A 25,945-nucleotide genomic window follows, 5' to 3' on the forward strand; every position below is an offset into this window, starting at 1 on the left:
TAAAGTTGAATAAAAAATCCTATTTAGAAACAATTTGAGATCATAGTTGTTTTAGGAAAAGACCTAATTTTTTCAATCTATAATGGGCCCAAGGACTTCTAGAGACCCCAAGGACACATTTTAGCAAAACCTTGAAAATTGAGCCTTGTCACTTAGAAATAATCTTCTCATCATCCCATGTGTTGCTGAATCTAGAAGCAAAAATCATCAGTGTTGAAAAAAGAAGAGCTTGGATGAGTAGAAAAAAAGTGTCCAGATGAGCCTTTGTCTTTGTTTGACAAAGCCCCATGTTTGACAATATACCTTGGAAGTGTTGCCAACTTGCTTTTTGTTTCTTGGAGTCCTCCCTCAAGTTCTTGCACTCAAGCATATAGGTGGTCTCACCTTGGCTTGCCCAGTCAATTGGTTGGCCATATTTACAATTACTTCATTTTCTTTGGGAAATAAAATTGGTTGCTTCCAAGGGAGTAGTTGGCTATCCTCATTGAGGAGATGAACTTTGTTCATTGTATAAGTGTGAGTAGCACCTACAACACTTAGACGGTCTTTCTAGTTTATGTTTTTGCCCAATATATAGTGCACATAGAATTGATGGACAAAGTAGATTATGACTTGAATGTTGTTAGGTGAACATCTTTCCTGGCAATAAAATCTTGCAACACTTTAGCCAAGCTTGTGTGCTACTAATTTGATTAATGAGTGAAGAGTGCAGCGTGTGTTTGTGTGTGCATGCGAGAAGGGGAAGAAGGACAAGAGAGCAATTGGGAAAAATACCACACCATGAGAGTAAATGTGGGTTACCTTTATTCTTATATGAAGAGTAGAGTTAATTATGGGCAAGCATCCACGGATGGCCACATGACTGTACCCCAAAAATCTCATAGTTATAGGCCAATGTGACCAAAGGTGTCCAAAGGTGGCTATGACTATAGCTAGAATATACAACTGTGAAGCACAATAGATTCATTTTTGTACAAGTGTGTTCACCCTACACCCATTAACTCGATGCAATAAGCAAACCACTTCGTACAAAGAATGCGTGGAGCAAAAGAACGCAAGCTCAAACGACAATAGGTGATTGAAGAAGCTCAAGAAGAGGCATGCATTTGGATTCTAAAGCAAAAAGCAACAATGCAACCAATCCCTGAAGTTTTTCCATTCAATACCCTTCAGATTCACCATCATTACTTTGCTGACGACGATGAAGTAAAGACAGATGATGAATGGCTGGATGGATTAGATATGAGAATAACAGTGACCCTAAAAGATGAATTCAAATTCAAAGCACTAATCGACATAGGTGTACGACTCAACGATGTCAACTATTCTACAAAATATCGACAACCCAACCTCTGGAATACTGCAGAACTTAATTCAAGGACTGTCATAAAGAATTAAAACCAACATTGGGGTTGAATAATCTCGACATCTTTTTGCATGGCTTGATGTGCCCATACAACTTTATTTGCATCCATGATGAGCATAGGAACAAAGATATGGTGCTAAGAGTCCCATGGATGCGAACTTATAAAGTTGTCCAATATTGGGATGATAAGGTTTTGGCATTAACACTCAAGGGTGTACATTTAAGAGTATCATTTTCTCATAGCCGTGAAGAGTGGAAAGTTTCTCTCAAAACTTTGACGCGACCCAACAACAGGAACAACTCAAATCGAATGCCCATTATTCGACATTGAATCCATCCTCATATAACGGCATGCAAGGAACCATGCAATTTTGGGTACCCAAAACCCAAATCACCAACAATCCTAAGAAGATTTGGGTGCCTAAAAAAATGTTGAATAAGCTTAAGAAGAAGTCTTCACTTAGACCTTCCTACCAACTGCAACAACGGATGTCAAAGTCACAGCCAGCTCAATGGGTATGGAAACCTAAGCAGAAACCTGAAGCCAAGCCCAAACCAAAGACTATTTATGAATGTCAATTCAAGGAAAATCCATGAGAAGTTATGTATAAATGGGTACCAAAGATTCAACCTTACCAAAACAACACCATCCACTACAGTGCCAACCGCTTTGAGAACCAGCGCTGCGCAATGTGCACAAAACACTATCAAGGAACGAGCGCAACTACTTCAAGGTCTACTCTTTAAGAGAGTTACCCGACAAGATACTTTGCCATTGACAACCCTTGAGAATATAGCTCAAGACCCACCTCGTTCACAGCATAGTGTTTCAAATTGCATTGCCTTCAATAGCATAGTAGAGCCAACCACAGCTATGCATAGACACGACTTCGTTGCCCATGCACTACACAAGTTGGGCTACACTTTGCTACCTGAGGGACATAGACAAGGAGAGGGGGAGGCATTCTTAATGCGGACCCGGATATCTGAGGTAGATTAGGAAAAGGGCAATGTTTTTTGAAGTGCTTGAACGTTAACGTGTAGATTTTTGTAACTAAAAAATAAAATGTCCTTATGAGTAAGAAAAATGGGGAATATGTAATATGATAATCCGTAGGTGTGTGTATATAGTGTAAATATCACCAAAAAGCCAAAATATTATAATTTTTACCCTTTTTGTGGATGTTTTGGCCCAAAAAATGATTAAAATGGAGCAATCCACAAAAATTTAGCCAAGCACTAAAATTAGGTATGTTTTTGTATTTTTGGGTTTGGAATGAAATTTTTCTAATTATTTTATAATAATTTCGTTCAATGTTGTGTTTAATAAAAGCTAATAAAAGTCAAAATAAATAAGTAAATATGCAAGAATATCAAAATTGGAATCTGATTTGAAACACCAAATCTTGAAGCTCAATCGAACAACCAAAAAAATTATGGGGCTAGTCTGATCAAATTGATTGGCGGTCACTCCAATGTATTGATTACTTTGGACAACTTTTGACAATAAGGCCTCCGGTTGTCATTTTTCAAAAAAATTCGATCCGGGGATACATTGTGAGAGCTACTTGACTCAATGGTTAGATAAAAGATGGAGGGTGTTTGAAAAGTTCAGGTATGTATAGTCCACTAGACCATTTCTACCCTCATTTGCATTGTAGACCTTTGTCAGAGAGCACTACCTAGTGGATTTTGGTGATCTTTTGCGAGCTTCTACACGCGTTTTGTCAACTCTTACTCACTCTAGCCATGAGGGGTAAGTTCCTAACTATGACATGAATCATTTTGAACACCACTTTGTCCACCACCAAGGTCATAGGTGGGACGGAAAGACAGGGTAATCTAGGAGTTTGCAGGAAGAAGCACACTTGTACTAGCCATATCGTGCTTCCAAATCACACAAGACTTGAACCATGGGCTCTTCTCACGTAAGTGAACACATGGGTGGGGTCAAAAGTGAAATTGCAAGTAGATTTCTTGACCTAGTATCTTCGGCGCGCCGAAGATAGAGGCTCTAGTGGGACTATATCTTACCTACTTAAATTTAGAATCATGTAGAAGATTTGTAGAGAATTGGGGTCCATTGGAGATCTCCTCATCAGGCTATGCAAAAATAACCATATCTTTGCTGCAAAGTGACATTTTGCACTTCCGTGTAAATTACTGACTCAATTAACTTCAAACCTCAAGGGACACTCTAATAACTACGTCTACCTACACTAACCATCTGGGGGTCAACCATCATAAGATGGTAGCCCAAAATCCAACTCTACTCAAGAAGGGACCATCACCTTCAAGGGAATTAACACCAAGTGCAAAACACAATGCCGAGGCCACATTTGACGGTCACTACACTAGTAGAAGCTATATATAGCAAATTGGGGGCAAAAATTGCTAAATCAGGCAAAAGTTATCTTTGGCGCGCCTAAGATAATATTTCTCACATAAATCTATTTTTTCACATCTATTGCACAAGCATGATCTCCATAGTCTCCACACACTTTGTATAAACCTTGCACTCTCACATGAAGCATGCACTAACTACGTTGAACTTTTCTGTCAAAGTTACTCAAAAGGGTGCTCACAAAGGACTTTTGGACCACCAGTTGAGCTGAAACTTTCCACAGAGCTTAGTTGGCATCTATTTCAGCTACACAAAAGACATCATTTTTCATTATGAATGTGTTCACATGATCTATGTGAAGCTCCATATCAAGTTTCATCAAAGTTGACACATCTTAACTCCTAGAACCAAGCACAAGCTCTAATTGCAAAAAAAGCGAACATATATGTGCTTGTAATTTTCACCACAGAACCCAAAAAGCCATCCGACTTCATACATAACACCTATAGCATCAACACAACCTATACATTCACTATGGCACAAATCTGCAATCATATGCACACATCTGCATCTTCGATGCACCAAAGATAGATTTTGTGTTTTTGGCATTTCAACTATTGTAATAGCATTTCTACTTGTTAGTAAAGGTTGGATAAAGTCTAACAAACACTTCCTGAAACTCTCATGATAGGATCTCTCTCATCATCCTTGGGGGCTCCCAAGAAGAAAAGTATGAAGACCAAGTTGGCAGAGTTGCCACCATTTTGACTAGAGGAACAATCTCTCAAGGAAGCTAATGTTACCTGGCTTGCTAAAGACCAATTGGAGCACCAGCACATCACTATACACCATGAGACCTTCAAAAGTGTCAAGGCCACAAACCTAGCAAAAGAGGGTATAGTCAAACCAACGGTGGAAAAAGATAGGCCTTATAGACTATATCCAACTGGAACCATGCGGAGTCGACTATCAGAGATCATATGAGCTGATACACAGCATCAATGAAGACGGTCGACCCATAATTATAATCTTAACAACACCCCAGTGGAAGTAAACATCACATAGGAGCAAATAGATGATGCCTTGAAGTTGCCAAAGAGTGGGAGTGGGCGCCCAGCGGGCGCTTCAGCTCTATCACCAACATTTCCATTTCATCACAAAGAGGGCACCTCAGTATACTTGCCTTAATCATGCAGTAGCATCTACTTCTACCTAGGCATGAAAGAAGAAGGGGTCTACTGATGTCCACCATGCCGAGTACATCCATACCACCTTAACACATGTTAAAAATCCAGAGCAAATATCATTCTTGGGGGCACCAAAGGTACTTACCAGAATAGCCTATCAAGCTATAGGCCAAGCAAAGCATTTACCACCAGCCCGTGAGCATAACTTGTGGTTGGCTACTAGCAAGATGGATCATTAGGAACAAGAGGTACCGCGTAGGGCACCACCTATTTCTACAAGATTAAGGCGCAGACTTGTCAAAGTATCCAAAGAGGAATCAGACCAGGAAATGGCCACCACATCTATGGCACCAAAGAACGACAAAGACCAAGAAGATGAAGAAAAGGATGCTCTAGAGAAAAGAGCAAAGGAAAAGGGAAAGGCCAAGGTCGAAGAGACAGATAGAAAAAAGCGACCACGTCCCACAGTACAAATCGAGGAGCCGACACAAAGGGCAACCAAAATTGAAAGAGAAGCAACAGCCTTTGAGCTCAAAAGAGGGCATTTTGTGGGAAAATGACAACCCAAACCAAAGAGAATAAAAATCCGCTCTAAAAACCCCATGTACCATTAGCACGATGACCCACTAGTTGGGTTGGATTCTCTCTATGAGGAGGAAGAGACTCAAAGAGAGTAGGCCAAGGCATAGACCATTGAAATGACACATTCAAAGGAGACAATTCTTGAAGACATTCTTGAAAAAAGAAGGAAACCACAACCACCATGTATCATCAGCATGATGACCTACTGGTGGCTGGGTTGGATTCGCTCTATGAGGAGGAAGAGACTCAAAGAGAGTAGGCCAAGGCATAGACCATAGAAAGGAGACAATGCCTGAAGAAAAGAAGGAAACCACAATCATCGCCACCCCTACAATACATGAAGAGCAGCCTCCTAAAGAGGTACCACAACCTCATCTTGAGAAATCTTTTGAAGATCAAACAGATGTTCTAAAGGTGTTGAAAGATCCCATACAGATTGAACAGAAACCAGTTGATCAGCCGCAAGTGGAGCTACCAAAAGTAGAGATGGCAGGACCATCACACCAACAAGAAGCAAGTACTTCTCGACAAGACGAGAACTTGGAAGACATTGATGAATTTGCATGAGGATGTGGAGCGAATGAGAGATGAAGTTTATGCTCGCCACCAGAAGATCCACCACCTCCAACAACAGTTAAATCTCACAATGGCGAGGCTTGAGGTACCACGGCCTTACAAAATACAAGCTCTTTTGCTCAAAAAGTAGAGGTCTAGCTTAATGTGGCCAATGCTCAATTAGCACAGTCGAAGTCTAGATGCCAAGAGCAAACTCAGTTACTCAATCAGCTAAAAACAAATCCCATCGTGGCTACATTGCAAAATACTGATGAAACCTACAAAGCCTTTGAGCAAAAGACTAAAGATCTAGAAATGGAAGTCAAGCTCAAGCAAATGCAACGTCGAGAGCGCTCCAAAGTATTTGTGCAAAGAGAAGAAAGCTATCAAAAGCAGTTACAACATCTCAAAGAGGAGCTTGGGAGAGCTCACAAAACAATCAAAGCTCAAGCATCTACTTCAGGGGAGGACCAATGAGAGAACGGAATGGGAGATACAGACACTCTACAGTTCATAAGTTTTGAAGATGCACGAGCCACAGAAGCAAATCTCCTAGAGATTCTCGTTACACAAGATGAAGCCGACCCCTCTAAACCTCCAATAACTTTGACTACAGAAGAAGAAACCTTGCTTAAAAGGCAAGTAGAAGATGAAATTGAGCAAGTATGGAAGGATGCCATGCAATGGGAGGAGAGATTCTTCATTATATCAATGTCAACCTTCTTACAATAGACAATATCAATGAAGAGTGGCATCAGCAAGCTCTCCCTGACCCTCTAACCAAGTTTGAAGTGTTGCAAATCAAAGAGAGACTACTCAAGGAATTTGTCGCCGATCCAACAATGGTACATCCTAAGTGGTGCGACATTTAGTTGAATCGGCACCCAAGGTATCTAATTCTTTACACCAATGCACCAATGGACATTAGGCAAGAACCGGTGCAGTGCCCCGTCCCAAGGATCCGCAATTGGAAGAAGCACGCCATTATCAAGCAAAAGCAACCAACCTGGCTGAATTACCCACGCTTCCCACCACCACTGAATGGCAAGCCTATTGAAGATTATATGGTGGAGAAACTCTCATCTACGATACAACTCTTCCGCGGCATACCAAGTTTGGCGTGCATCATGTTGGTCAAAATTTATGTACACGTTCATAAGGTCTGGCTTGAGTGAGTGAGCTCAAAACTCAACCTTAGCTAGACATACCCAAGTTGTTTCTCATGATCGTCAACTCTTCACCTACACAAAAAAAGCACCTTGCAATTGGGTGGGTTTCAAGAGATTTTTCCCATGTCTTTGGTTGGCACCACAGTACGAAGCAAAGAGTTTGATTACATGGAATCATCTGCAAATGAAGCAAGAAGATACTCTCTCCACTTATAGTCAAATTTTGGCATACCTTTCTACACGTCGCTTCTTTAAGAGAGAACTCTCTTAAGGAACATATGGAACTTCAAGAAAGAACCTCCTTTCCCTAACACATTGAACACAATATCCAAACAAGATAAAAGTTTTAAGGTCTAAATTAAGTCCCAAAAAAAACTAAGGTCATAACCATTAAAATATCCAAGACCATGATGAGGCACAGCAATCAAGGACTACCTCAGGTGAACAAACAATTCCCAATTAGCTTATAGTTGGAAGGGATTGCACTAACAAGTCCTCATTTAGGGAACCTTGTCTAAACTCTCTACGATGAACTCATAGGAAACTTTCTAATTGCAAGTCCAAAGCCTAGTACACTTTAAAGGAGCCCAAACTAGCAAAGGAAAAAAAAAAACCCAAAGTTAGATGCTAAGATGACATATGAAAATTGTGGAACAAAGTGAATAACAAGGATGATAGAAAATTCCAATTCCATTATTGCAAGTACAATTTTTTTATCTACGGAATTTGAGGATGTGCACAATTTAAGGAGGAAAGGTGGAGCAATTGGAGATACGACACATTTTTTAAGCTTCAAGACCAATTTCAATGCATGACGGAGAAGGATCGAGCTTTTACTTGTATCCATACAAGAGCACAAGGTTAGAAACCCATCGTGTTGATGGTTTTCCATGTCCATGTCACACTTGTAGAACCTACATTAATCCCACCCATAGGACAAAGAAACATTTTGTACGTATAAGTAGGTAAACCAAGTACATCTATTTTTTGGCCATGTTTACGAGTCAAAAATGAAACCTTGTATCACCTTAGTCCTCTATACTAGATTAAAACACACTTGGGTTGTATGAACCAAAGGTTCTCCTCCTATGTCGGTCTATTAATAATAAAAAAATATAAACTATGCCTTTGGAGCAATGTACTTATATGCGTCCCTTAATAGATCGTCTATATAAGTGTTCTTAGCACTTATTTATATAGACATAATCTAGTAAGTTCTTATGTGTATCTATGCTTGTGACCTTTGCATACAACAAAAATTTAGCATTATTAATAACAAGACTATCTTTAATCTCCATCAGTCTAGTAATGACTAGCTAAGCATATCAAATTATAAGTTAAAAACATCTCGACTCACAATGTTTCAAAAATGAGAAGACATGTCTATTATAATCATATCATTGATATGGTACTTTGTAGACTGGATCTAAAACCTCCAAGCGTGGGAGTGTCTTAGGAGACTCACACTCAACCTATGGATACTCTAGTAGCAACCAAGAAGATTATGAGCAAGTAACACAAAAAAGAAAGTATTTGCCTTAAGCCAATGAGCACAAAAGTGACAAAGAACAAGGGGTGGGAGATAAGCATTTGAATTATTGTAACTTGCAATCAGAAGGAAGCAATAGTGACTAGCAATAGAACGGATATTATGTTTTTTGATAGTTGCCAAAGAGCTATAGTAGTAGGTGGCGACTACCGACAAGTTACACAATTCGCTCAAGATATGTATAATTGAGGGTAGGCACACACCGCCATCAGGGACAGTTACCCCACCCTATTTTGAGAGTCGCACTCCATTCGTAAGCATTTTGAGTCAACAGATTAAGCGCACATGCAAAGGAGGCTAATACTCGACATTTGACGCCACAAAGAGACTTCACAACACAAAGATCTTTCTTTACAGGCCCGTACAACACCAAGCAGAGGGCAACAGACATAGATCACCACATTCTTTCCAAGATCCACTCGATCTCCGACCGCACACAACGAGTCACTCTTTAGAGGGCAGAGACCTACACAGTCAATAGGAAGCACAGCACCTAGTTTTTACTACCTCTACCAATGAGAGATGATGGAGATTACAAACTAATTGAAAGATGACACAATTAGAGACCAATTTCATTGATTGATTGCAAAGCACCTTGCCCTCCTTAGATTAGATCCAAGCATATTCTTCAAGGAGTGTGATATAGGATTGAGCTAGCGAGATTGCATATCATGCACATGAGCTAATCATTACAAGCCCCTAGCAATAGAGCTCCATCCATCATGATCATCACCCACGGTTCCACCCCTTCACTCATTGTATAGTCCAACTTGAGCCCTAACACAAGCTTTTCAATTAATTATAATATGTTGTTTCCAATTAAGCTTTGCCTTTCTAGATGACACACAATGTATCACACATATACCTTCGTTTGTTTTGTAGGCCAAGTTGAACCTTTCAAAGATGTTACTATATTCTCTCTATATCTCCCTCTAGGTGTTGTTTGAGAGAGAGAGAGAGAGAGAGAGAGAGAGAGAGAGAGTGTGTGTGTGTGTGTGTGTGTGATCATGTAAAGGAAAATCACAAAAAGTAATGGGAAAAGAGAGCTCCTTGTGAGAACACCTGAGTGCTCTTTATTGTGAAACTACCAATAGAGATAGAGATATCCTTTAAGATGACAAATGTAGTTGTGCACTACAAAATGAGGATCAGAGATAAACGCATTCATGAGTGCCCAATCATGCCAACAACTCCAAATACATAGAAAGGGAGAGACACTCGCAGCTTTGACGAAGCATACTTGATGTGTTACTTGGCAAAACAAGCAATGTGCATTATCGGCTAGGAGTATCATCAATTCAAGCTTCCAATAGAATAAAATTGGCAATAACTATGGAAACCCGGATTGTGCACCACACTATCATGAAGACAAGCATACATGAAAAATTCATGGTAGAAACATCTACACAAGAAGTCCGGGGGGAGGTATGTCCATATTGCAAGTAGCCCAATGTGTACATGTGGAGACTTAGCAAAACGAGTGGCACAAAACAAACCATATATAGCTTGCAAGCATACTTACTTCATTTGGAACCTTTGGAGATATTATGCTGAGAAAGGGAAGCAACTAATGGAAAACAACCTGCTAGCATCCGCCAAACAAAGATCTATACTTGAAGGAAGAAGTATTCACCCATCCCATCCTGATTGTGGGTTTCTACCAAGCTGTCCTTGCTCTATATTCCCCATATGGAGTTGCCGTTTTCCACCAACCATTCATGATCCTTAATAAGTGATATATCTAGTTTTTTGAAGCATGTTCCAAAGGCCAATCCTACCAAGGTGCAGCCGAGTCCATTCAAGAAAAGGATACCGGGTAGACTAAGAATCATGTCCATAAATCACAATAACATGAAGGCACGGGAAAAATAATGTGTACCCTGAAGGACATCAATGTCCTTTATTCACATCGCTATCCATTGTGCATGTAGAACTTCCCCCACAACTGAGACTAGACTCAATCTTACCATCCTATCCAACTTTGATCGAGCTTGTTGATTCCACAAAAATCACCACTCAAAAGGAAGCCAAAATTTCGGTTTGAAAGGAGTTCAACTGCATTTGATTTACCGTTGGGATACAAAGACCTTATCAAGGATCTCTAGAAGCACTGTTAATTTCAGCTCAATGGTTGATCGGCAATAAGAACATGCCACCAAGGCGCATAGATCCAAGTTTTGCCATCCAACATACCCACATCTTGCAAGAAGTATCTAGCTCACAAGTACCTATTTCTTTAAACCAAGGTCTGTACATTAAAGATCGTTTCCCCTCCCATTCTCTTGGGCCTACATATGCGATCCAACAAAATCCAAGTAGTCCTCCATTGTCATAGACGAGTTTTTTACCAGGGCAATCGTGGCAATAATAAGAAATCACAGGCAACATGATGGACCCAACTCTATCTCAAGGATATGTTTGTGCCCAAGTGACACTGTGCACTCGAGCACATAAATACATACATACATATGTAAGGGGATATGCACATGCCTGCGTGCACACATCTAACAATTCAAGCTAATGTTAAACGGTTCTCCACAATTTCACAGACACAAGTTAAGCCTTTCCACACGAAACACAATCGCAAGGAGCCAATGCAGCCACAATCTCTCTTCAATTTAAAAGCATTAATGAAAGCATGAAGGAGTTTGCAGGAGTCCAACCCAGGCTTCTAAATGAGATGCTCCAAATATCTTGACAGCTCTAGTGTGAAGGATTCTTGCCAAGCTTACTACACCTTCAAGACACCAGGACTATTGCAATTCTTACAGTACGTTTTCGAGGGGCAAAAACGAATCTACATCCACCAAGGGCTTCAAATGCTTTTGTATTCCAATGTTCTGGCAAACAAATAGGTAAGAAAAGTGGTGGTATGCATTACACACAAAGAAGACTAAAATCAATGTGCTAAGGGTAGGGATAGACCCTCCATCCAAGAATCAGGTTGACATGTTTTGATCACAACTCTGTAAGGCCTGAGCAGCAAAATATCTCACGTCCACATCCGGATCCTCGCTTAGTTCCACCAAGCAAGGTCTGATAGTTTGATCAACTACCTGCCAAATAATGAAACAAATACGATAAATGGTCACATTATCCAGAAAAATGGATATAATAACAAGACCATTAATAGAAATAAGCTTATATCACAAGAACTCCAATGTGAGTTGTCAGAAGACTTCAGAAGGATTGTGATGTATGCAAGTTCTGAACTAAAGGCTGTTGATTGGAAAAAAGTTGCATGTAATTGATCTTGAGGAAATGTCAATCAAGAAATCTTCGATTTCAAAGGCTCAGAATAATCAAAAGAACAGCAGTGAGCTACATTTATGTTATATAAAAGCTAGACCAAAATAAGAGCCAACAATCAAAATCTAGTTTTTAAGCAGCTAACATATACTTGAGCATCCAGAAAATAGAATGTGCAGGTTAGAGAACCATGGCAGCAGAGTAAGGAAGCTTACTGTTGGATCCACAACCGGTATCAAAGATTGCAACACTTTCGCCACGTTGAACTTGATATTTGGAACCCTGCAGCATCAACTAAGACCATTCTGAGTATTTGATTGACACGCAAATTGGGCACATAGTACCAAGACAATCTCTCCACAAACATCCAAAATATTGGTTAAGAGATGCAGGAGTAAACCACCTGTTGGGTTAGAAATTAGTGACAGCAGTCATTTGTTGAAATCACTAAGTACAGAACACTCCACATGGTCCATCTTCATAAATTTGGGGGGGAATCTAACAAAGCTTAGAGTTTGATCAGCCAATTATACAAAGATATGGAACCTCCACAATGTCTATTGGTTCATGACAGATGCGAACATGGCTTCTTGAATCCTAGGGACACCTTTTGAACAATATGGTTCAATAAGCAACAAGGTCCAATAAGCAACAAGGTCCTATCTAGCTCACTAGTTATCTAAGTCTTGCGAGAATACTTGAGCAAAGCCTGACACCACCCGCTCCTCTTGCGTGCAAAAATAGCAGTAAAAGAATTAGACTATTATTTAAGTTAATAACAGCCAGTAAGGAGGAAACCTGTCTTTTGCTGCGTTCACAACTACAGGAAGCATGGTTTGACAAGTGACCTCAGCTCCCATCACAGGTGCAAGAAGCGAGATAGCATTTAAGATCGTCATTCGATACAGGTAGTGACTGTTGTTGATCATCTCCAAAACCTGACAAAAATGTTCAAAACAAAGTAAGGATCATATTTGTGAATACTGCAATCACCACAAATAAACGGCATCATCTCTAAAACAAAACTTTAACTTCCACAAGCACAGCACCCCACCATACAAAAGAATGCGTTGATTGGTTAATACATAGAAGTGCACCTACATGCTGTAGCATCTCTAGCAAACCCATCACGTCCTTCGGCTGCTTTTGCAGGCATAAATGAGGGCGATTACAATTCTTTCAAGAGGGGGAAATGTCACAAAGTGATGATGTGGCATGCCCAACTAGAAGAGAAATGGCTTGAGTAACCAAGAGAGACTGAACCGACCAACTGAAAGAACTTATGAAGCACCGGCCATGGGGCCCTGGTCGACTTCAAAAATCTTATCTTTCGTGCTGAGGAAAGGGTGGAACCTTCCGAGCACCTTCAATGATCTCAAATGGCGCCTTCCCCGTCGAAGAGTGGATGGTCTTATTGTAGGCAAATTGCACAAAGGCAAAAAAAATTCCCATTGAGTCTTCTGATAAGAAATGTAAGACTTCAATAAATCCAAAACAACTGAATTTGCAATCTCAAATTGCCCATCTATCTGCGGGTGGAAAGATGACGAGAACTGCAACCGTGTGCCAATGTTCTCCCAAATAGCCCTCCAAAACAAACTCGTGATCGGGGATCTCTGTCAGAGACTATTGTCTCAGGCATGCCATGTAGTCTGAAAATCTGTGCAATGATGTCACGTGCACATGGCTCTGTGTGCCACGTGGACATACTTCGTCAACTTCCAGAGCCAGTTTTCCCCTTCTTCCTAGATAGGGATGTCTAGAATCCTAGGAGGATTAGTACCGGCAATTTTGTGAGCCTGTTCGCAGGACCTCCATGTCCGGACAAATCCATTAGATTAGGTTTTCCAGTTTGAAACCCTCTTGCATAAATTGTTTGTATACGCGTTTTGACAGATGTTATTACACTACAGTGGGCATCTGGCATGACGAGCATGTAGTTCTAGGTTAGAGGAATCCGACGTGCCAGACTGTGCGTCAATCGGATTCCCAGGTGGACAGTGTGCGACAATCTCACCAGATTTGGACCAATTTTTAATAAATCATTTTATGATTTATTGTTGGGAAAAACTGGTGGACACTTGCCCTACCTAAGGTATAATAAATACTTAAGCCTATAAACTCACCTATAAAGGGGAACCTTCAGCCAACAGTTTATACCAGATGGTGCTAGCGCTAGGAGAAAGCTAATTCAACCAGCGTTTTCAAGCAATCAGCCCTAGCGTTTTTGGGAAGGCAGCAACAGCCAGCATTTTTCAGTTTCAGCCCCTGGTGTTTTCAGGACAGCAGCAAAAACAGCCAGCGTTTTTGGTTTCCAGCCCAAGCGTTGCAGCAGCAACAAATCAGCCCTGCGTTTTTCAGTTTTCAGTCCATCACTCGCCGGGTGTGCAAGAGATCCGTAGCGGTTCCCATTGACGGATGCGGTCCGGTACTTCGGCAGCCATTCATCCCTCCTCTCGGCAATTCCCTCGCCGAAATCGAGTGCTCCATTGCTGTCCATCATCGGCCTCGTCGAGATCTGCGTTTTCAGCCCATCATCCTACTCACATCGGAAGTGCAAATCAGCCCGTGGTGGTCATCCGCAATTCCCACATCGAGAAGGATCCAAGGTGCATCAAATCAGCCCCGGAGGTGCCTCATCTTGAGGAGTTACCGCTGCGACATTCCCTAATAGAATCGGTAGAGTCTGCATTGAGGTATTGCATTGTGTATACATTCCATTTACGCAGTCTAAAGCAAATACCACATTGGTAATGGTGTGGCGGGCCCTTGAGAGGGTTGGTTGGGACCCCATCGGGTGTCGCTCTCTTCTTCTCTCTCTTTCTCTCTCCCTCTACACATCTCTATTGCATTCTCTCAACCCCTCTCTTCAAGGGAACATAAAATGAACATTCATTGAAGTACAAAACATTCACTAACGCAAGGAAAAAAGGAAAGGATTTTGTGGAAGTGTAAAACTAGATCTTCACCATTTTTATTCCGCTGCACCTGACATTGGTATCAGAGCTTTGAAGATTTTGCACTAATCCGCTAATCCACAACAAGTTTTTTTCTCTCGTGTTTTTTGGTTGTGTTGGCAGCCCTTCGGTGTATACTCCTCCCACTCTTGGAACAACAGGCTTGCCATTGCGCATAGAGCCGTGCACCTTCAGCGTCGGAAAATAGCAACCAATTGTATACCGGGTGTTGCATGTGGGGTGCGCCGACGAGGGGGTAGATAGTCTCCCGAAGATTAGTCTGCGAGCTTCCTTGAACCAAGAGGAGAAATCCTTGCATGGTCAACACTCGTAGCGGTATGAATACCTCCACAAATCAAGAAGGCGGGCAAGAGCCACATATGGATCCTCCAAGCCCTCCCTCAACTACTCCACCTTCGCCATCAAATCCCATGGATGCTATGATGCGCATGATGATGGAGATGATGATGCGGCAAGACGAAGCTCGGCGACAAGAGCGTGTGGAAGCGGCGGAGCGTGAGGAGCGTCGATTGGCGGCCGAAGCCGAGGCTCGTAGGCTAGAAAGGGATTCCATGCATGATCTCATCACCACCTTGGCGGTGCGATCCGATCCCCCATCTTCGGAGCCCGATTATGAAAAGCTTGCCAAGACCATCGCGGAGGCAACCATTGCTACACGGACGACAAGTGATCCAATTCCCGAGAAGATCACGTTCAATAAGTATGACGGTAAGATGGATGCTATTGTCATTTACTCGAGGTTGCATCAATTTACATCCTATTTTGCGGTTGTTAGAAAGTCTGAAATAACAAGGTTCTCTTGGCTTCCATGCATCTCACGGGTGATGCCATCACTTGGAAGGATGAATGGATGGAGAAGCAAGAGGTGTCCCATACGGCTGCCCATGCCGAGTCCTACCTCGTTCCCCCTCTAGACCTTAGTTGGGAGGAGTTCGTGGAGGATCTCAAGACTCGCTTCCTCCCTCCACAATACTTGAAGCGTTTGAAGGAGGATTTTCGGGCTTTGTCTCAACAAGGTAAACCGGTGATGTCATATGCTAACCGTGTGTCACAGCTAGGTGGACAATTGTGAAAATCGGATGAGGAGAGGTTAGAGGCTTTTCTCTTTGGATTGGACCACTCAATCAAGTTTGACGTGGAGGCCGGTGATCCAAAGACATTGCAAGAAGCAATCCGCTTGGCTCAACTCCAAGAGATGAAGCACAACAAGGGTAAGCTTAAGATGGCCTCAGGTAATGGTACTCCTTCCTCTCCTCACTCGTCTAAGGAAAAGGACAAGAATTCTAATGGAAATGGCAGCAATAAAAAGAACTCTCCAAATTCTTCTCAATCTACTTCTACCTCTCAATCTCAATCTAAGGGCGATAAATCTAAGGATAAGGGTAAAGGAAAATCGGATAAGCCTCACCTCACACCTGATGAAAAGATTACCCAAGGGATTTTAGGTGGTTCAAAAGTGCGGCATGTCAAGCAAGTTGGTAAGAGGTGTCCTAAACTCTCTTTTCGTATGTATGGTCCATTTCCAATCGTCAAAAAGGTAAATGATGTTTCCATGCAATTACGTTTGCCATCTTCTTGGACAATGCATAATGTTTTCCACGTTTATTGGCTTAAAATGTTTCAGGGTGATCCTCCACGGAGCGTTCCTAACGAGGACCAACCGGAGATTGTTGATAAAGCCGAGGTGGTGGAGCCCGAGCAAATCCTTTTGCATCGATTCAAGCACGGCACAAAGAAGCAAGCACGACAATATTTCCTCAAATTCAAGGATCAAGGGACACATGAAGCGGAGTGGGTGGACGAGGAATTCTTCATCGATTACCCGGATTTGCTAGCCTCATACAAGGAGGCCATGCAGATCGGTACCCGTACCTCACCTTAAGCAAGAGGGGATGTCACATGCACATGGCTCTGTGTGCCACGTGAACATACTTCATCGACTTCCAGAGCCAGTTTTCCCCTTCTTCCTAGATAGGGATGTCTAGAATCCTAGGAAGATTAGTACCGGCAATTTTGTGAGCCTGTTCGCAGGACCTGCATGTCCGGACAAATCCATTAGATTAGGTTTGTATACGCGTTTTGATAGATGTTATTACACTACGGTGGGCATCTGGCATGACGAGCATGTAGTTCTAGGTTAGAGGAGTCCGACGTGACAGACTGCGCATCAATCGGATTCCCAAGTGGGCAGATGTGCGACAATCTCACCAGATTTGGACCAATTTTTAATAAATCATTTTATGATTTATTGTTGGGAAAAATTGGTGGACGCTTGCCCTACCTAAGGTTTAATAAATACTCAAGCCTACAAACTCACCTATATAGGGGAACCTTCAGCCAGCAGTTTATACCAGATGGTGCTAGCGCTAGGAGAAAGCTAATTCAGCCAACGTTTTCAAGCAATCAGCCCTAGCGTTTTTGGGAAGGCAGCAACAACCAGCGTTTTTCAGTTTCAGCCCCTGGCGTTTTCTAGACAGCAGCAAAACAGCCAACGTTTTTGGTTTCCAGGCCAAGCGTTGCAGCAGCAGCAGATCAGCCCTGCGTTTTTTCAGTTTTCAGCCCATCCCTCTCCGGGTGTGCAAGAGATCCGTAGCGGTTCCCATTGGCGGATGCGGTCCGGTACTTCTGCAGCCATTGATCCCTCCTCTCGGCAATTACCTCACCGAAATCGAGTGCTCCATTGCTGTCCATCATCGGCCTCGTCAAGATCTGCGTTTTCAGCCTATCATCCTACTCACATCGGAAGTGCAAATCAGCCCGTGGTGGTCATCCGCAATTTCCACATCGAGAAGGATCCAATGTCACGTGACACATCCAACCCTATGTGTTCGTGGACAAGCTACAGCATGATCAGGGTTCAGTCAATCCAGCCAGTCTAGATTAGAAGTGATCTGGCACTTTTGTGAGTCTATTCATAGACCGTGCATGCCCAGTCACTTAGCATAGATGCATATCCTCTGGTTGCACACAGCATGATCATCGGTATTCCCTTCAGAATCCATCAGATTCAATCAAGGGAATTTTCCAGTGCATTTAGCCTATTTTCCCTATTTTTGGTATTTATCACTTATTATTTTTTAATTGACTTTCCAACAAAAGTAGGCAGGGCAATTTTTGCTAAGTTTGTATATACGCAAACCCAAGTTAGCACTAAATGGCAGAAGAGGCAGCAGGAGCACATGCTCAACAGGCACCTTCTCAGCAGAACCCCAACAGAACCCCCCAAGTGACCTAGCGTTTTTGCTCCCAAGCAACAGTCCAACGTTTTTGGATCAGACCACCGCAGATCAGCCAACGTTTTGCATTTGCAGAGCCACGGCGACAAGACCACAACAGATCAGCCTTGCAGAATCCCGACGACAGAAACACCAAAATTCAGCCCTGGCGGTTTTGGTTGCAGATCAGCCCCGACGTTTTGCACCATCATCGCGATGGAAACTCCAGAACCATCAGCGTTTTCAGTTTTCAACAGTTAGACTTCGCAGATCAAGTCCCGAACCTCGCAGATCTCACCTTCCCGCAGCAGTTCCTCGCCGCACGGTCAGTTTCCACAAGGTTTACAGTTTCAGCCCGGAAAACGCAGATTTCAGCATCTGCGTTTTCGACGCGTCGTCGTCGCATTGTCATCATCGACATCGTCATCGACATAGAGTCAGAATTCAGCAGATAGAACATTTGCAGATTTCAGCCCATAGTGTTTTTGGACAGCAGTAGAAAGATTGCAGATTTCAGCCCTTAGGTCGACTTCGTCATCCCCGTCGTCATAGCCTAGACTTGCATCAGTCACATGCATACCATTTGTACCAGATTGTGCAATCAATAGTAGACCACTCTCGCCGACAAGAGTGGGGCCTTCGGAGGAGGGTTTTACAACGTCTCTCTATCTTTCAGTCTCATACACTTGCACGCACAGTGTCCATTCACTTTGTTGTGATCATAGCACTTTCCATTAAGAACGGAAGCCTCTCCCTTCCATAACAACTAAAAGGAACCTTGAGCACAGTTCGGAGCACTCATCTTGAGCAAAGCGCAAACAATCATTCCGCTACACCTAACATCCAAGGTGCATCAAATCAGCCCCGGAGGTGCCTCATCTTGAGGAGTTACCACGGCGACATTCCCTAATCGAGTCGATAGAGTCTGCATTGAGGTATTGTATTGTGTATAGATTCCATTTACGCAATCTAAAGCAAATACCACATCGGTAACAGTGTGGAGGGCCCTTGAGAGGGTTGGTTGGGCCCCCCATCGGGTGTCGCTCTCTTCTTCTCTCTCTTTCTCTCTCCCTCTACACATCTCTATTGCATTCTCTCAACCCCTCTCTTCAGGGGAACATAAAAGGAACATTCATTGAAGTACAAAACATTCACTAACGCAAGGAAAGAAGGAAAGGATTTTGTGGAAGTGTAAAACTAGATCTTCACCATTTTTATTCCGTTGCACCTGACAAATGAACAGTCTCGCTAAATGATCCGGCTCGACTGTTTTCTTCACTGGAATGAAGTGAAAATCTGTCGATGACAGTCCAAATGCCATCATGCCCACTCTGTGTCTTCCGGAGATCAAAAATGAAATCCATAGCAATACTTTCCCAGGGGCGGGTGGGAATGGGTAAAGGGGCGGGTGGGAATGGGTAAAGGCTGTAACAATCCTTGTGCCTTATGCCTGTCAAACTTGACCTTCTGGCATACCAAATGATTGCGTGCAAAGTCGTCCACATCTTTCTTGAGCCTCGGCCAAAAGAAGAAACACTCCACACCTTTCAAGGTGGTGTCGATGCCGCGGTGACCCGTAAAAGGAGGACAATGGCACTCAGTCAAAACCTTTTCTCTCAACGGCTGTGTAACGCACAATGTCACAAAAATACAGAAGCATAAATTGAATTTTTAATTGCACTTCAAATACTCAAGAGAATTTGAGAGAGAGAGAGAGAGAGAGAGCTTGACACTTCATTGGGGACCAGAAGATGGGTTGGTCCCCCCCCCCCCCCCATTAAAGAGAATATCTTTATTACTAAGGGAGAATCTTTACAAGCACAGGAACGAGGTAAAAGCCCGTCCTCTATTCTTTCTTTTCTGCTTCTAACTGACAGAGTGAGAAAACTACTCTCTAACTACTGAGAGGACTTTCCCTCTGCTGTGAGATTTTGGGAAGCTCTCGTAAGAGAGTCTATCTTCTACAAAACTCCAAGGAAGCTCTCAAAAATGAGAGTCTACCTTCCGCTAACTGTGTCCCTTTAAGCATAATCATTCTTGCGATAAAAACAAGGGAGAAACACGCAAAATACACGCACATGTGCTTGCTGTAATTTTCTGCACATAACCTGAAAATGTTACTTGAGCACGTTCCAATGCCGAAATAGAGACCTTTTTCGCGATGGAATCGCACCAAACTTTGTGTACGCATAGTGTAGGTAGAGGAGAACTAGATTCTATGAATACTTTGCTGAAATTCACCCTGATAGAGGTGACTAGGGGCTGAAAACAGAGAATTTGCAACAGCTACGCGTGAAAGAAAGAGAGTTTCCTTCTACTTTTCGCGCTGAATCTTCCCCCACAACAGCCTCCGATCAAGAGAAACCTTGTTATAGGTGTGGGAGCTCTAAGACTCCACATACACCACAAGGGCTGATTCTCAAGCTTCAACGGAGAGCTCTGGTGCGTAGAGCATGCTCTGTCACAAATGGTGAGTGGCATGGCAGGCCACAGTACGGCAGTTTCAAAATTTGCTCCGCAAAATGCGCTAACAGGCTGACGTTGCATCTATACGGAATTCTTGCTTTTGCGTGGTTGTTGATGACGTGGCATAGCGTACGGAATCCCTAATTTTCCGCTCGCTGATTTTAGCAAAGATTTTGGGCCAGTTGCTTTATTTTTAAAGTTTTTAAAGGTGACAGCTTTTGGGGCTTTGCTTTTGGGCATCCCTTGTAACAATAAATAAGTGGGCAGGTGTAACAAACTGCTGACGTGTCAAAGCCTAAAGAATGGAAACCCTAATTTCTGCCAAAAACACTAATTGCTGAAACCCTAATTCTGGAAACACTAACCCTAGAACCTGCAAACCCTAATTTTGGAAACCCTAACCCTAACCCTAAGAGTAGCGTGGCAGATTTCCGAAAATTGCGTTGGCATGATGATGTGGCATGCTGTACGGATTTCTACGTTTTGCGGTGGCTGATGACGTGGCAGGCTGTACGGATTTCCATGACTTACGCTGGCAACTTTTTGGCTTTGCTTTTGGACCAGAAGCTTTCAAGTTTGAAGGCCTTTTACTGTAAACTGCTTTTTAGGCCAAGGGCCTTTAAATATGAGGTTAGGGCTCATTCTCTGGCATGCTTCAGTACGAAGGTGTAGAGTCTCGAGTACCAGCTTGTACTGTGTTGATGCCATATAAAGAAATACCGAAAGGGGCGCCAAGGTTTGGGGCCCATACTCTCTAGGATGGAATTCCGCCACTCTGTGTCACCTGTCGTCTCTCTCTCTCTCTCTCTCTCTCTCTCTCTCTCTCTCTCTCTCTCTCTCTCTCTCTCTCTCAGTTCTGTTGTTATTGAAGTGCTAAAAGTCTGTTCAGTCTATTCTTTTCTATTGGCACGTGGTGCCCGTCTTGTGACACTGGCATCAGAGCATTAGGCGTGTGCTTTTTTGAAAGCATACCGGTCCTACAAAAGAGCAGACAGAGCTATTGGAATTTTATTGGGAGGTATCCTCGCCCTCCAACCCGGACTTCTAAAAGCATACCGGTCCTACAAAAGAAGAGACAGAGTTATTGGAATTTTATTGGGAGGTATCCTCGCCCTCGAACCCGGACTTATTAGCCACTCCCACCCTCACTTCATCGCGCAACGGGCACACTCCCGTCTTCACCGCAGTGACTTACAAGGCATAAGCCAATTAAGAACCCAATACTTGGAATTCATGGATTCAGCAGAATATTTGCAATTTCTGCTCAACGACCTTCACGACATTCTTTCGCGGCATCCTCAGCAGAATCTTTCGATGCTGCAAAGTTTTCAACAATTTTTGAACTACATGTTACCCCCTCTGATGCCCCAGTTGGTACCTCCTCCTCCGACACCAGAAAGTACGAGAGCTTCCAATCGGCAACCTTCTAAGCCGTCTGTTCCGATCGTGGGAGTCTTCAAGAATATGGTGCAGCCATCTGACCCTGATCCAGTGCAACCGCCATTGCCCCCACCCCCACCACCACCGCCAATAGGCTACAATGTTTGGAGCCCATATGGATACCCTTATTATCCATACCCGGGACATGCGCCTAACCAACCCAAAGATTTCAAAGATGGTGGCACGACAATCAAATTTTTCACTTTTTCCGGGGTGAAAGATCGCAAGAAAGCATTGCAGTTCCTACAACAATTCGACAACATCTATGCTTTGGGGAACTATACAGAAGAATCCAAGATTTCTCGAGCAGCGGGATTCTCTTAGAGATAATGCTATGCAATGGTGGAGTTCAATCGCGACACAACCGCATGCTCCAAGGACCTGGCAAGCTTTCAAGACAGTTTTTGCGCGTAGTTACATGACTTCAATGTTTGACGTCCGGATTTTGGCAAAGTGGGGCAACTTGAAAATGCTTGCCACCGAAACCATGGACGATTATAACCAAAGGTTTCTCGACGTGTACCTTCCGGTGTCCTTCTTTAAGGACATTCCCTTGGAGGACCAATGCGAGCGCTACACCATTGGACTACCATCACCATTGCAGGAATATTGTCTCTCCAAGCAAGCCTCTACCATGCAAGGGCTTATGGACCATGCTGCGGTCGGCTACAAGCTCATGAAAGGAAAGTTGGAGTTTACCATAGAAGAACCTTCGGCCACTAACCAGAACTCCGGGCAACAACGAACAAATTCTCGAGAATCCCGAGAAAACCAACCTCAACGGCCTCGTTTGACACAACTTCAACGAGACGCCTTGTTACAAGAAGGCTGATGCTTCAAATGTTTCCAAACAAGGCATACGTTCAATACATGTCCTAAGCGACCCTCCACGTCCTCAGTGCAGCCTTCTGCTCCCACAACAGACAGAACCCCGCAGCCACCTCCGGCCAAGAAGCCTAGACCTGCTATTGGACTAGTATCCGATATTTATGGTATACACCTCGAGAGTTTTAATGAATTATGAAGAAAAGTCAACGGCTTGAAAGCCCTTATTTTCTTTGACCCCGGAGCTATGGAGAACTTCATCCATCCAGAATTCTTGAAGCAGATGCACTTTGATTATGATGCAGAGGATGGAGAAATTAAAGCTGAGTTAGCCACAGGGCAAACTCAGAAAGTGGTACCGCTCATTGGTGCACTTCCAATGACTATACAAGATTATCATGGAAAAGCCGATTTCCATATTATGAAGTTGGGCAATTGAGACGTTCTCTTGGGCATGCCCTGGCACGACAAGAATGATACAACTCTCCAGGTCCGGAACCGAACCATCACAGTGATGCAGAAGGGCAAGCCCGTTGTCCTCAAAGTTCGATTGTCCGAACAAAACCCCGAATGACCTCTCTAGTTGTTTTCTACTTAGATACTTTTGAACATTGTTTGAGAAAGTATTATATACCTAGATGATTCCAGGATAGGCCCAGATTCACCCTTAAAAGGAAAGTGCAAGGTACAGACCCATGGTAGTCACCCACAAGACAATATAACCATCAGCTCCATCATGCATAGTATTGACTAAATACCACGACATCCCCACTAACGTCGTCAGTGCCCAATAGTGGGTGTAGAACTAAGTACTAACATATGCTCCCAGACACCACACACACCACACACACACACACACACATGAGCATACATCAACACAAAGTTCAGCGTACTGAGTTTCTGTCATGACTCCAGAGATCAAGGGCAGACTCAGCCATAATGAAGCCTAGCACTAAAAGAAGCATTAAATCGAAAAAATTAGCACAAAAATGAGATAGTTGATAGGGCATACGCACCGCAAAAGATTGAAAGAATTAGCACAATATCAATTGGTCGTAACTCGGACGAAAACTTCACAATGTGAAGTCTGCATGTCCGCTATACGACTAAAAAATATACCTAGATGAATCCAGGATAGGCCCAGATTCACCCTTAAAAGGAAAGTGCAAGGTACAGACCCATGGTAGTCACCCACAAGACAATATAACCATCAGCTCCATCATGCATAGTATTGACTAAATACCACGACATCCCCACTAACGTCGTCAATGCCCAATAGTGGGTGTAGAACTAAGTACTAACATATGCTCCCAAACACCACACACACCACACACACACACACACACACACACACACACACATGAGCATACATCAACACAAAGTTCAGCGTACTGAGTTTCTGTCATGACTCCAGAGATCAAGGGCAGACTCAGCCATAATGAAGCCTAGCACTAAAAGAAGCATTAAATCGAAAAAATTAGCACAAAAATGAGATAGTTGATAGGGCATACGCACCGCAAAAGATTGAAAGAATTAGCACAATATCAATTGGTCGTAACTCGGACGAAAACTTCACAATGTGAAGTCTTGTTTGAACTTTGTTTGAAATGGATGCTATCTGTTTTAAACCTGTCTTGGTGCGGATTTGAAATATTTGGTTTCAATACTGATTTCATTGATTGGTGATTTCTACTCCCGAGTGGAGGAGTGAGAAATATTGTCTTGATATTGTTTGAACCTCGGAACGACGCACGCCGATGCCTGGGGAGCGTTTCATTGTATGCTAGAAAACCTCCGAACGACGCAGGCCGATGCCTAGGGAGCGTTTGGTTATATGCTTGATCCTCCAAGCGACGCAGACTACGGTCTGGGGAGTGTTTGGTTGTATAGTCCTCTGAGCTCATGGCCTGGACCTTTTTAGGTTATTTGCGGGGGGAGTGACGAGGTAGTCGTTGAGTAGCTTCATACCGCAGACCGTTTGTCTCGGGGGAGTGCTCAGCGGCGTTGTTTGTTGTGTCTTGTAGCATGCATATGTGAGCATTTGTGTTGCATTGTGATGAGTCAATTACTGAATATTCCTAATTGGATGAGATTGCCAAGGTATGTAATTTTAGTGCATCAAGACACCCGTGGAAGATCAGTACGGTCTGGGTGTGATGGCTAATTTTACTACGCCGGAATATCAAGAGTTCCGATCTGCACGAATGAGGAAGCTAACTCCTTGATCAAAACAGCCGAAAGGAGAAGCTAACTCCTTGATCAAAAGAGCAGAAAGGAGAAGCTAACTCCTTGATCAAAACAGCCGAAAGGAGAAGCTAACTCCTTAATAAAAAAGAGCAAATTGATTGTCCCTCAGAATGTCCCTCGGAATGACCCTCGGAAATTTTTGAGCTAACTTGAGTTGTTTTGTAGATATGCTGTAATCGCGAACGATTACTCTCTTTCAACAAGGGGAGATGTAACAAACTGTTGACGTGTCAGAGCCTAAAGAATGGAAACCCTAATTTCTGCCAGAAACCCTAACTGTTGAAACCCTAATTTTGGAAACCCTAACCCTAAAACCTGCAAACCCTAATTCTGGAAACCCTGACCCTAAAAATTGCACAAATCCTAACCCTAACCCTAAGGGCAACGTGGCAAATTTCCGAAAATTGCGTTGGCATGATGACGTGGCAGACTGTACAGATTTCTGTGTTTTGTGTTGACTGATGACGTGGCAGGCTTTACAGATTTCCGTGATTTACGTTGGCAACTTTTTTGCTTTGCTTTTGGACCAGAAGCTTTTAAGTTTGAAGGCTTTTTACTGTAAACTGCTTTTTAGGCCAAGGGCCTTTAAATATGAGGTTAGGGCTCATTCTCTGGCATATGCTTCAGTACGAAGGTGCAGAGTCTCGAGTACCAGCTTGTACTGTGTTGATGCCATATAAAGAAATACCGAAAGGGGTGCCAAGGTTTGGGGCCAATACTCTCTGGGGTGGAATTCCGCCACTCCGTGTCGCGTGTCGTCTCTCTCTCTCTCT

The 25,945-nt window shown here is 43.0% G+C and overlaps 1 protein-coding gene across 3 annotated transcripts in view; it reads right to left on the reverse strand.

Moving 5' to 3' along the window:
- Positions 1–11,338: 11,338 nt before the first annotated feature.
- Positions 11,339–25,945, reverse strand: part of LOC147433814 (uncharacterized) — a 45,394-nt gene continuing 30,787 nt past the window's right edge. For all 3 annotated transcript variants that reach the window (XM_086490419.1, XM_086490421.1, XM_086490418.1), the window contains 3 exons: positions 12,800–12,939; positions 12,217–12,283; positions 11,339–11,808 (listed from right to left, as the gene is read on the reverse strand). In XM_086490419.1, coding sequence (XP_086346545.1) covers positions 11,692–11,808; positions 12,217–12,283; positions 12,800–12,939 — 324 coding nt within the window. In that variant the 3' untranslated portion in view covers positions 11,339–11,691. The remainder of the gene's footprint in view (positions 11,809–12,216; positions 12,284–12,799; positions 12,940–25,945) is intronic.

Source organism: Adiantum capillus-veneris, chromosome 19, assembly GCF_014529385.1.
Source record: "Adiantum capillus-veneris isolate H3 chromosome 19, ASM1452938v2, whole genome shotgun sequence".
Lineage (NCBI taxonomy): Eukaryota > Viridiplantae > Streptophyta > Polypodiopsida > Polypodiales > Pteridaceae > Adiantum > Adiantum capillus-veneris.